Genomic DNA, 13,319 nt, shown 5'->3' on the forward strand with positions numbered 1-13,319 from the left:
TGGAGATTTATTTCCCTGGATGATTGAGAATGCATTAAGACGAACACAAAAGGAAGTTCACAGCTTTTAGCAGCTCCCCCACCCCCTCATTCACACCCCCCCACTCCCCTCCAGAATTCTCAGGTAACAACCTAATTTACATATGAATGACTAGCCAATTTAGCTTCCACTTGGCTGAAGCTAAAGCCTAGCTAAACACCTACCAGCCATTTGGCTGGAAGGCGAGTTTTAAAGGTAGAAAAGCCAAATGGCTGCTCTCGGGGGACTCTAAGTGTTGATCCACAGTGTGATTAAAGAATAGCTAACACATTAGCCTAAAAATAAATATGTTGTCTAGTCCACTGCATGCACTTACAGTGTTTAACAAATTTATCAGACCACCTGTCTTAAAAGCAAGAAAACACAAATATTTTTGATTACAAGTACAAGTGAATAACTGTAGTTTGGCATCATAATCAAACAATAATATAGTGTTTTACTTTTTTTTAAAAAAATAAATAAAAGAGCACATTTGAAAAGCCATGGGTGATGACAATAATTATATTTTAGCATTAAAAATATAATTCAGATTAAAGCGCTTGCACATACTGGTGAATCAAAAATTATTCTGGTGATTAATAATACTGTCAATTTAGGCTGTGGGATAAACCTTACACTGGATGAAGGTCTAATAAAATTGTTAATGTGTGTTGTCATCATTTGTATACATTTTTTCAAATTTGGATTTCCAGTCTTTTTTGCCTTAATACTGTGTTTGCCTATATGCTGGGTTTTGAATTTTGTAGTCATCTTCTCTGATAGCTGCCATATTTACACGGATTTCCTTTTCAATGGAAACCAGTGTTACAGAGGAATTTGAATAAAGCACACACACACCACACATGCGGTGCCCCAGATGTATGTTAATCTTGTGAGGATTAACTTTCAGTTGTTAATCTCTGCTGGTCATTAGCTGGAGAAAAGACAAATCATGCACTAGGTGGCGCCACACACACGCACATACACACTTTATGTTTTACCCCTTGTACAAAGTCAAAGAAAAACATACGAGTTGTGGAATCCTGAAACCAACATTTATTTCATTTTTTTAAACTTCATTTAAAATACAAAATATTTTGCAATATTATATCGTAGAGTAAACCATTTTGACAGCCTTTCATGCTTCCCGTGTAGCGTTAACATTAACCAGAATGTCATATCATATACTGTGTAGCCTACTGTATGTTAACCAGTAACTAGAACATCATTTCTGGTGTATTCACATTCCAATTTGCCAGTTCGGTTATAAATCCATGCTGACCATATTTCCATATGCTCCCAATTAATATTAATTGTGGGGTTTTTGTCTTCTTTTTGGATGCACACGCTTTAAAAGGATATCATTTTTAACTGATGTCTAGTTTAGGACAATAGTTCTTGTGCAAGCTACATCCACCCACACGGTGTTGTCCCAAAATAGATGCATGTGTTTATTTTAAATGATATAGCCTATTTAACTGTGTGCCTTTTTTTTTTTTTAATTTATTTGTAAAAAATACAGAAAATGTGCATGAACTGTCTAAAACAGAAACAATACAGGTGTCACAAGAGCTCAGTCACAAGTTAAATAATCTCCTTTGATACCTGATCGGCTAAACATTTGCAAAGTCACCTGACGGGTTAAAATATAAAATAACTTCACACCAAATGAAAAAGAATGATAACTGTAAATAGTCCCATCTCACACTGAACTGACTGAGGTCTAGCTCTCACCTTCGACCTCAACGTGCTCAATTCAAAGTATTATTTACAAAAATGCAACAGAAATATCTACACGTGGAAAGCTGACACGTTGCAACCTAAAAACTTGATGCAAGTTATGATAAACCCAACACATGGAAATGTTCTCTGAAAAAGAAAAGGAAAGGAAAGAAAGTTTTGCATGTCCTGTTGAGAGTGGGAGCAGACTGCTTGACGCACATTGGAATTATAGACTGGTACCAATGGAAACAGAAAGCAACGGCATACATTGGGCACGCTGTAACGCGGTAGCATGCATGTGGTGCACACGCTCACTCTCGTGCACCCGGACATTCACACTTAAGCTTCATTCATTTTACAGTAATATAAAACTCACTGCGCTCAGACTGAGACGACATACAGCATAAGGGTTGAATGCATAAACCGAAGTCACCAGTGTGTTTTACCATTTGGAGTGAAACAAGCAATATTTTCACATGAACAGATACACCTGTTTTCACATTCAGTATCATTTTTATGACCGCGTCGTTTCTAAGCGCTACCAGCAAATGTAAGTCTATTCCAGATGTTGAGTCTGGTTCCCACTGGCGGTTACCTGGTGAGAAGGTTGGCAGTTGTTTAGTGCTCCCAACAGGTTGGGAGAAGTTTGAAATGTACACATGACACATTTTTCCCATTTTATTATCGAGTGTTCATAGCTGGATGGTATGATTATATGATGCGTATACACTGTGAGCTGATGGTAGCTGGATAATATGATTGTCAACAAGGGCATAGCAATCTATAGGTGGAAGCGATCCCTCACAACAAACGCCACTGTGTAACATCAAAATTGTTCAAATCAAGTCACGTTTATAGCACTGTGTAGGAACCCTGGACTCCAAAATGAAAGAGGCTATTTTTTTTAAATAACTAGCCCACATACAATATTTAGTGGCATTACAGCTGATAAAATGGTCTTAGTTTTAATGTTCCCCTATGAACAACTTTATTATCAGCGAAATCCTGAAGCGCATTTTTTTGCGGTGTTGAACACTCGCGTAGCTTTTAAAGCTGTTATTAAGGTAAGGTCGGGTGGTATTCTGAATGCATCGCAGCTGTAGACTTCTTGAACTGCTCTGAGCTCTGGTCTGTCTCATGTATGTAACTATGAATCAGGTTGCCGTTCACTACAAAGGCACTAGAAACCGTGCTGAGAGCTTCTCAATCATTAACATCCAAACATCCAGACACCGCTGCACCATCTCTCAGTGAACCTTTCTCTAAATGCGACATATTTGCAGCACAGTACGCACAGCACATATGCAAGAAGGAATGCTATTGGAAGCAGTGCTGGGGTAGCGGTTAGCTCTGTCCACGTAAAACAGAGGCCTGCGCATGGGCCACAACTCGAGGTGGAAGCACCTGGCAATGACACTGGATCAATCACCACTTAAGAGATCAGTGAGAAGAAGCGCAGGCTTGGGAAAAACACAAAAGACTGCAAAAAAGAAAAGAATGGGAGGCCGACTGCAGTTAAGTGTGGGAGGTCTGGCTAGCTGGCTGGTGTGATAAGTGGCTGAAAGCTGAGCTTATCTAATGTCTAGCCAGGTTTTTAATGACCGCAAATAGACATACCTGTCCTTAAAATATAGCTTTCTTCTTCTTCTACCACATATGTACAAAAAAGGTCAAAAACCTATGCTAGCTTCTACTTGGAGTCACACATTTCACAGCAGTCTCTGCAAAGACACTGCTGTCTTTTTTTCCCTCTATATATCATACGTGATTTGACACTTTCTGACTGATAAAAAAAAGGAAACAATAAAAGACATACCCAGCTGCTTGTAGGCGTGCATGGTATACAGTTTCAACACGCAGCTTACCTCTGCAACAACTGACACGAGTGTGGTAAAACGCTTATTAGGATCACAATTTACTCCATGCACATGTTTATGAATGGGATTGGATGCATTTTTTTTTGCCTGCCTTCTGGTTATGTACTGTAGCTTGATAAAATATATCTTTTTTGATATTTCATATCTTGTATATTTTGCAAAGGATATCAAATGGCACTAACACACTTAAAAGATTCGTGCTCAGTCTGAGTGGTAAAAACCCCTTCGGGTACATTCCTTTTGCTTTTCTGTATTGTTTGCTCTCTCCTTTCCTCATTTCACACCTTCTTTCAATGGTTATGGGTGATGTGGAGCCGGTCTTTGCCATGTTGAGTGCGTCTTGATGAGTGGAGGTCACAGTGTGACCGGGGCTGGCAGGTGTGGGGATGAGGTCGTGTCAGCAGTCTTGGTGACAGTTAGCCATGGCCACCGGAGTGAGAACCACCAAGGGGTTAAGGTAGGTGTCCACAACAACTGTCACCTTAGCAGCTGTCACCACAGAGATGGTCACATTTGCCAGGGTGACAAGGGAGTGGCTGAAGCAAGCGTTGCAGCCAGGCTGTGGCCCTTTGTTAGACAAATGAATTCATGGCGTTGACAGGCGACGGGGCCTCTGAGCTCTCGTTGCCTTCATGCGTGTCTTTTTCTTTCTTGCCGCTGTACTGGCCGATGAAGGAGCCGTCCTCGTTGAACTGCCCGTCCCCACCTTCACCATAATCCACCAGACTGTCGTCGCTCTCGTCACGCCGCACCGTCCCATTGGACGGCGTCCGGCTACCCTTCAGCGGCTTGTGGTCCTCAGTGTCACTGTAAGGAGTAGGAAGATGGCTGAGAAAGAACTCGTGCAGCTTGCAGAACGTCTTCTGCACTTCTCATAACCTTTTAGAAAGAAAACAGGCTCTTCAAGCACATAAGCAGTCTGGCTTTTCCACTGCACAAGCATAGCTTACCACAGTGACAATATCACTGCAACTTTATGCCATCTTTGGTACACATTTTGATGAAGCTCACTTCAAGTGTGCAAATACATCCACAAGTGATTACTTTTTTAAACTAAAAACTTAAAATGAGCAAAATCATGGGGTAAGTGATACATTACACGTTGTGGTACTGTTATTGTACAGTGGAGCAGCTCAGTTAAATATCATTTAGGGTGTTAGTGCTGTGGTGGTTCAAGTCCGGGTGCAGCGCTGCAAGAGGAGTTTGCAAATACGTGCCGTTCAGTCCTTTGCAATGTACCTGCATCCGAATGCAATTTCTGAAACGCTTTCAGTCAATATGCTTTCGCTTTACATGCAGGAATCCAAAATGCAAACAGCATCATTTAAACCATTTTGTCACGCTCCACCTGTATTAACACATTGAGTTTTATTCAATACTATGGCAGCTACAGTGAGGATCATACAAGTACTTTAGCACTTAATGGAGATATTAAAGACATTATCATTATTAAAACAATAAAATGAAGGGAGCTAGAAGCAGTTAAAGCAGTAATATTAAATGGTAAATCTGGAGTGTTAATGCTGGTACTATAATGAGCATCATGACACAGTAGTCTCTGCCTTCATTTTCTCTTTAATCAGAAACTCAAGGAGGTTTTATAGGTTGCTTGAATTGCATGCTGCTTTTATCGCATCTTGTCTTACCTCTCCATCGACCTAAACCCCTCCCCCCGAAAAACAAAACAGAAAGATAAAAGTGGAAGGACACATGAAAAGCAATTCATGAGCCACGGTGAGTGTCTATTTTTTGTGAGCTTTTTTTGGAAACAGACAGCGCTTTCAGCTCTCCTAGTCGAAGCATGCAAGATCTCATTTGTTTTAAGAGCAGTTAGTATACAATTTAAGAGGTCAGAGATGAAACAACTTGTTAAAATTTACATATTGTATAATATGAAAAAGCTTCTTTTATATTAGATGGGCAATGTGCAGGTGAGTTGGTAAATGTAAGAGTCAAAGCAGAGTAGTTTGGATATCGCCTTGCCTCTGTGGAGTGTTTGGTAATCGAGTCTGGAGTGGGGAGTGTTTCTGCAGCCTGGTAAAATGTTCTACATATACAAACAGCCCAGTCAGGACACAATGGACCAACACAAAGAGAACGCTCATACACTGCTCTGGTCCTATTTTAACCATGCTTCTCTGACTGAAGAACGTCTCTCACCTGTACTCTCCAAATGTCCCATCATCCTCCTTCATGGGTTGGATCTCTGGGTCTTGGTGAGCGTCTTCTTTTTCTTTCACTGTCAGTTTCAACAGCAATTAATTTAAATTTCTGCGCATTCCCGACTACAGGCTTGGACTCATAATGCACACAGATAATGTGTGGTTTACCTGGATATTTGCCACCCTTGTTTCTCTTGATGAAACACACTATTAGAAGCACCAAGATGAGGAGAGCGATGGCACACATCAGTCCAATAAACCAGCCCTGGGTAGCGATGTCTACCTGCCGGCTGGCTACAGCTGGAGAAAGAAAGAAAGAGGAAAGAAAGAAAGAAAAACGGGTGGGGAGAAGTTCACAGAAATAAGATAAACATTAAGTGTCAGCTCAAAATGTACTTCTAGGCTCCTATAACAGTGAAACTGTCCTCTTCATGCTGAGCAACACTGAGATTAACAGAAGCTGTAAACACAGGATGGAACTGTGAAATGGGTTAATATGACGATTTATATGGAGGACCAAAACAGCCAAAATTTAAAAAAAAGAATTGGGGAATAAATAAATGACTTTAAATAAATTATTATGACGCTTATGGTGATGTTCAATAAGGAAGATCTGTAATCACTACTGCTGTCAGTGCTCAAACTGCTAGCCTATTCTTTATATTACTTCCACTTTCCTACGGTGTCAAACTGACAACGCTGACATCATTACTCTAGTCCAATCATTTTCTTTCCCCACCCCACAGAACAGAGCCAATTGGCCTCTAGTTTGCATACTTAAAATCTCAGCACTTTTCTTTCAATCTGCTTTCGTGCAATCCGTCTCATCCAAGCCTTCATCTTCATCTTCATCACCACCAGCATTTACACTACGGTGGGTCTTGTCCTAATTCTTATCACCGCTGAGATTCTGTCCTGCTATGACAGGTTATCAGAGTCTAATCACCAAGTAGCTTAATTGAATTCTGTATCTCAGTAAATCACATTCAGTTCTTCCAAATGATCTCTCCTTATCAAAATTGTCTTTAATGCATGAAAAAGAATGCAAAACAAAAATGCACACAATATTAATGCATTGATACATGCTCTTGCAACAATATTGTTTGGTCTGTGATGTTTTTTTCTGTTGCTGGGTGGTTGTCAGACAGCGTGACCATATAATCCACAAGCAGAGACCTTGTGGATCACAGTAAGATGTGTTTACTTCTGTATGTATTTACTTTTCTATAAATTTTCTGCTTCTGTCTACTTTCAATTGTATTAATTTCATATATACTTACCTTTCCATTTTCCTATTTATTTAGCCAGACTAAATTATTTCTGTTTTTCGATTACATTGTTGTTTTAGTATTGAAACTAGGTTGCTGTCGTTGTGTGCAAAGTGTGCACCGTAGAAGTCTAATTTTTTATGTTTCCAGATTACTGGAAAAATGAGGTGTTCAGTTAAACTGGATAAGTCGAAGAAGCTAAAAGTGCCTGAAAAAGGGCAAAGAAATATGGGTGTGGGGGGTATTATTTTGTTTTACAGAGTCACGTGTTTCTGTCTTTGTTAATTTTTTATTTCAGCAGTTCTGATCCTCAATGCATGTAGGCACTAACACAACAAAATTAAAAGAGTAATAATGGTAATAATGGGTAATAATGGGCATTGCGGTGGCGACTTTAAATGACATGCATTAGACCAGAGGCTACTGATGGCAACTTCTGACATGCTTGTACGCTAACTAACTACCGTACATTCATGTCTGAGTGTAACAAACTAAATCTGATGATGAAGGAAAAAAAAAGATGAAGCAGGCACTGAAAACAAAAACCATCTATGTCGAGGCATGCTGCCTCACCTGGCACCGTAACCAACATTTCGTCTGTGCTGTGGACTGTCGGGTCGGCTGCATCTTTAGCTATCACTTTCACCCTATAGGAAGTTCCCGGCTTTAAACCTTTTATTGTATGTGAGTGTGAACCGTTTGCAAACTCCTTTTTCCACTCCTCTTTACCTGGAATCGAGGCAGTGGAAAGGAATTAGATTCAGGAATCTGATACTGGGATAAATGCTAATTTTGAAAAATCAGATCTAGTCAGTTGTAAGCAAGTCAAGACATGCACTGATGCTTTGAAATACAAGAGAAAGCCTTACTGTTCTCAACAATATACTCCACATATACATTCTTATGGTGTCCAAAGTATTCCCAACTGATCACTGCACTGTCCTCTGATACAGAAGTGTTAACTGTGCCAAAAGCACGACCCACAGGAGGCGCTGGGCACCGAAGAGAGAGAGAAAATGTGTTTTTTGCTAATATAAAACATAAAAAGTACACATTTTTTGAAGACACCTACATTTTCAACTTACTAAATTACATTAATCTAGAATAAATCCAGTAAAACAAGTAAAATTATATCAATGTTTACATCTATGAACATCTCCAGAACAATTTGCCAGCGTGTATTAAACAGCTGGTGTCTTTGGTAGTTTTTTCCACCACATGTGGTAAAGTGGACCACAGGCAAGCTTTTAAAAAGGCCATTGTTGTTATGTTTTGGCTCAATATATAAAGTGAACATTTATCTTTGGAAACTTAAAGTTAAGTCTACAAAGTACTGTAGCTTTAACGTTACAAAATAAAATCAAGAAAAGAATTACAAAATAAGTAACAACGCTGTGCAATTCTAAGCTCCTGTTACATTATTAAAAACAGGTCAGGTTAGCTGCTACAAAAATGTCCATCTCAATAAAACACCAATCAGGTGGTTAATATTACTAGCAATATTTTCTGAGCTTTTTTTTAAATTACTTTTTTGTGACCTTGTGGCAGTTTTGCCTCTGTACACCACCACAGTGGATATTAAACCAATCATTCAAGATATGATTAAAGTTCAGAATTTCAATATTGTATTAACTGTTTAGGAATTACAGCTGTTTTCTGAGACGCAATTGACTCATAAGCAGTTTCATTGCCATGTGAGACCTGTTTTGCTCATTATTCTATGAGAAATTTAGCTAATGAAAAATCTGGACTTAGGTGCCAAAGTGCTGAACTTGCATTTGATATCTCTTCACTGGAGGTCTCAGTATGCGGACTGTCAATGCAAATAAAGGAGGCCATCAGTAGTCTGAAAAGCCAGTAAAACATTTCACTGAAGCTGAAGACTTTCTCAGAGGCAAGAAATCGATGACTAAGTCAGTCTGTATAAAAATTGCAGTTATTCCTAAACAGTAATTACAATACTTTTGTTAAACCCCATAAATTAAAACTGCATTTCAATAACATCTTGATTGTTTGATTTAAAATCCACTGTAGTGGTGCACAGAGGCAAAATGACAAAAATTGTATCAGTGATAAGCTAGTTCATTACCATCACGAAATCACATTTGAGTAAAGTCGCTAAGCTAAAATTACTAAGATGGATCATTTCTGCAGGACTGAGTTCATGGGGAGATAGTGGGGGAGGGAGTAAGGGACACAGGGAGTGCTTGTACCATTGTGAAACGGGGAATGCAGAGACTGAGTGATGGGGGAAGTTGGGTGAGGGGGCTCTGTGGGGCCTGAAAGAACACGGAAAAGAGTGAGACAAAATACATAAGCATCACAACAAAGAGCATACAGTACTGACACGGAGAGTTAAAATGTGGCAACGCTTCTTAATACTGAAAGCTAAAATGAAGCACCTGATCCAGCTCTGTATCTACACAAAGAAAAATGAGCAACTCTGCAGCAAATAAATTTCTACTTTGTTTATAAAAACAGTCAGTTTATAGCATAAATGTTAGCGCTGGAATTCAAACCATCATGCAAAAGGAATCTGCTCATTTAAAGAAGAGACATACTAAAAGATGAAAGAAAATATCATTTTACAACATAGAAATCCTATATTTCACACCGTGTGACTGTGTAAAAACGACCTATTCTTACAGAACAGGACACAAGCATGGTTTCTCACAATTGTTGGATTACCTTAACATGCAGGGAAAAGTGCAATAAACATGACATCTATGCTAGGGCTGTTTTCGTTTCTAATATCTATTAATGTAATTAGCATGCAGATACTTCCAGTGGCAAACTTGGGTTACCTTTGCCTGCCTCTACAGTGGGCCGAGTACGAGCTTCAAGGAAGAGAGAAAGAGAAAGAGACAGAACCTCCTCAGGGTTGTCATTTTTACAGAATTCCTGACATCTGTCACTGCACTGTGGCTATGGTTAGGCTGCTTTAAAACGTTTTCTTCCTATTGAGCTTTTATTTGGTTCACCTTAAGTTAAATGCTTAAACTTCAAGTTCTTGGACACAGGACTCACTTGTATGCATGACTGTGAAAGCCTCCTCTGTGATGATGGGGCCAGAGCCCTTGTTTGTCTTTGCGCTTAAGTAAAACTTGTAGAGCATGCTGGAGTTCAGGTTACTCAGAGTAATGGTGGTCTCGTTGGCTAGAAAGGTCATGACCTGGACTGGTCCCAGTTCGCTGGTATTGTTGACTGCAGACACGGCAAGAAACAGCCAACAATTGGAAAATGCAAAGATGAAAGTTGAAAGGAAAAAGCAAAAATGCTGCATAATACTGTGGCGATACTTAAAGTTGAAGGGGACTGCAAATCCTACCTGGTTGGTATTTCAGAATGTATCCAATGAGACGTCCATTGTTGTTAATTGGTGGGCCCCATTCCAGAGTGAGAGAGTCCAAACCAGGGTTGATTACACTGAGAAAAGAAGGAGGCCCTGGGACTGAAAACAAAACCAGAATTAACTCTGAGTCTGTTGGCTACATGAGCATTTGTAGGATACAAATATTTTATATTTGAAGGTCATATAATAGTGGCTAAGGAGTACATGAACCTGTATGACTGTTAAGGCTTTAATTGGATGTTGGTTCTGTGTGCCCTTGTATTTGGTAGGCTGTCTTACTAGTACAAACAGTGCTACTAGCAGCAGGTAAAATATATATTTTGTATTAATATGTACATTTAAGATATTGTAGTATAGCAACATTCAAAGTGTGGTGATCCATTTAAAATTTGGAGGAACTTGGCATCCTATTACAGTACAAGTTTTTTTTTATTCTTCTTTGGACCGAAAGACATACACACCTCCCTCAGGTGTCTCAAATGTCTTGCTTTGGCTAGAAGGCCCTTCTCCTTTGTTATTAAGGACTCTGATAGAGAGACTATAGACACTGTAAGGCTGGAGGCCTGGCAATCGTCCCTCACTTCGGTTTCCACTGAAAGTCAAAACTTGCATTTCCTGATCAGTCTCCTCTTCTGTCTCATGCAAACCATGCTTTCGCCTGTAGTATACCTGGAGAAAAACACACCAAGAGTTAAATGAATCATTGTGATGTTGTAACCAGGTTCCCCAACACAAAACAGGAGAATTAAAGTGATGCTCAGTAAAAAAAAAAAAACAGAGAAAAGCTTTTTGGCTCTCCTTCAAAGCTCAAAGTAACTTTTTTCTTTCTTTTTCCTTACTTCCTATACTACACTCATTCAGACATACACTCACCAGTCACTTTGTTAGATACACCTTTTCAACTGCTTGTTAATGCAAATATCTAAGCAGCCAATCACATGCCAGCACCTTCGTAGGGTTAGCCATGTAGACATGGTCAAGATGACCTGCTGAAGTTCAAACCTAGCATCAGAATGGATGTTGGTGCCAGATGCTGCTAATCTGCTGGGATCAACTACTTCTTAGAATATACAAAAAATGATTTAAAAAAAAAATCATATAGCAATAAAAGGAAAACAAGAAAATATCCAGTAAGCGGCAGTTCTCGGGGAAAAATGCCTGTTGATTCTAGAGGTCAAAGAAGAATAGCCAGACTGTTTTGGTTTTGCTTTGGTGGGAGAGCAACAAGAACTTAAAAATAACCACTTGTTACAACCAAGGTTTGCAGAAGACCATTTCTGAAAGCACAGCAGCAGAAGACCACAATTGGTGCCAGTCCTCTCAGCTAAAACAGAACCCTGAAGCTACAATTCACATGGTCTGACTAAAGTTGAACAACAGAAGATCGGAAAAATGTTGCCTGCCCTGATGAATCTTGTTTTCTGCTGAAACATTGAAATGTTGAGGTCAAAATTTGGTGTGAACAACATGAAAGCATGACTCCATCTTGGCTTGTATAAAAGGTTCAGGCTGTTAGAGGTGGTGTAGTGTTGTAGGGAAAATGTTATTGGCATACTTTGAGCTGGTTGTGCAGCTGAAAAATGGGCAGCAGACGAATGTTTCCAGCACCTTGTTGAATCTATGCCACAAAAAAATTAAGGTACTTCTCAAGGGAAACTGGGACCCAACTACTCAAGAAGGACTATTTTCATAGTATCTATAGAGTTGGTTGTATTTATAAGTGACATTAATGTCATAAGATTGGGACATCTACTTTGACATCTCTGTGATGGAGGGGGAAATGTGGCATAAGACAATACCTTGTATCCCTGTAGTTTTCCTCTGACAGAGGGCGGTGATATGGGCTCCCAGTGTACTTCTGCCAGTGTGCTGTTATGAACCATGACCTGCACACTCTCTGGAGCAGACAAAGGCACTGCAAAACAGAGAATATGAAATATTAAGTTGAACCAGTTTGAAAACACTGTGGTGATGGATCGTGGTCTTGTAATAGTAAACACAGTAAGGTTTTATAGTATGTCACATAACTAGACTTATTTATGACTTGACCAATACTATAAAACAAAATGACAAGGGTTACAGCGCCTGTTATTGAAACCTTAAACAACAGATGCTCATTCTCAAACTTCCCAGTCTGCTTTATCTTTTTCTATCTTCCATAGTTCTGATCTAATACCGAAAAGAAACGTATTTCCACAGAATGCACTTACAGTCTTCTCCAGAGTATCCAAACGCCACTTCAGGTTCAGGCCCAACACCATAATCGTTGAAAGCTTGAACTTTGATTTCATAGGGCACATATGTTGGAGTTCCAGACACAACCCACTGGGATACATTGGCCACATTCTGTGCTGACCACTCCTTCTCAACATCCTTCTGTCTCCACTGCACTTTATATTCCAGACCGGGCCCATTGGACTGGAGTCCTGTGAGTGGCTACACAGAGAGTAATGTTAATTAGTACTTGCATATTTCATCTATACAATACATTTAGGCTCAAATCAATCTGAAATATAATTAAAACCATCTCACTGTCCAGGAGATGACCAAGTTGCCTGGCTCGGTTCCTACTCCCTGAACACCTGATGGGTTTTCATCAGGAGCTGAGAAAACCAAAGAATCCTGGTTCGGTCTGAATTTATTTTTGTGTTAAGATGATTAACATATTTCTATTTTCAGTGACTTTTACCTGCAGGGTTGGTCCTATATTGACGTGAGGACTGGCTCGGCTCACTATAGCCGACACGATTTTTAGCCAGCGCTCTGAAGGAGTAGTAAACGTATGGAGAGAGGTGCAGCTGTGCTGTGGTGCTAGTACCAGGAACCTCTGTCAGGTTTGTCCAAACTCCTGGCTGGTGGAGAAGATCCTCATACTGGATCAGAAATTCTGGAGAAGATAAAAGATTCAGATGTCATGAAT

The 13,319-nt window shown here is 39.7% G+C and overlaps 1 protein-coding gene across 14 annotated transcripts in view; it reads right to left on the reverse strand.

Annotated features, from left to right (window-relative positions):
• Positions 1–1,051: 1,051 nt before the first annotated feature.
• nrcama (neuronal cell adhesion molecule a) overlaps positions 1,052–13,319 on the reverse strand; it is a 64,256-nt gene continuing 51,988 nt past the window's right edge. For 7 of the 14 annotated variants that reach the window (XM_085250963.1, XM_085250969.1, XM_085250966.1 and 4 more), the window contains 14 exons: positions 13,089–13,286; positions 12,932–13,002; positions 12,610–12,835; positions 12,199–12,314; positions 10,861–11,068; positions 10,376–10,498; positions 10,075–10,251; positions 9,852–9,884; positions 9,261–9,326; positions 7,917–8,039; positions 7,621–7,776; positions 5,948–6,079; positions 5,778–5,856; positions 1,052–4,424 (listed from right to left, as the gene is read on the reverse strand). In XM_085250963.1, the coding sequence (XP_085107089.1) occupies positions 4,190–4,424; positions 5,778–5,856; positions 5,948–6,079; positions 7,621–7,776; positions 7,917–8,039; positions 9,261–9,326; positions 9,852–9,884; positions 10,075–10,251; positions 10,376–10,498; positions 10,861–11,068; positions 12,199–12,314; positions 12,610–12,835; positions 12,932–13,002; positions 13,089–13,286 (1,943 nt within the window). In that variant the 3' untranslated portion in view covers positions 1,052–4,189. Of the gene's footprint in view, positions 5,276–5,777; positions 5,857–5,947; positions 6,080–7,620; positions 7,777–7,916; positions 8,040–9,260; positions 9,327–9,851; positions 9,885–10,074; positions 10,252–10,375; positions 10,499–10,860; positions 11,069–12,198; positions 12,315–12,609; positions 12,836–12,931; positions 13,003–13,088; positions 13,287–13,319 lie in introns of all 14 variants that reach the window. The other 7 variants (XM_085250973.1, XM_085250974.1, XM_085250972.1 and 4 more) reach the window with 4 other exon arrangements.

This window comes from Mchenga conophoros, linkage group LG17, assembly GCF_057382185.1.
Source record: "Mchenga conophoros isolate Kocher_MC1m ecotype Shallow Benthic linkage group LG17, M_conophoros_male_GT1.1, whole genome shotgun sequence".
NCBI lineage: Eukaryota > Metazoa > Chordata > Actinopteri > Cichliformes > Cichlidae > Mchenga > Mchenga conophoros.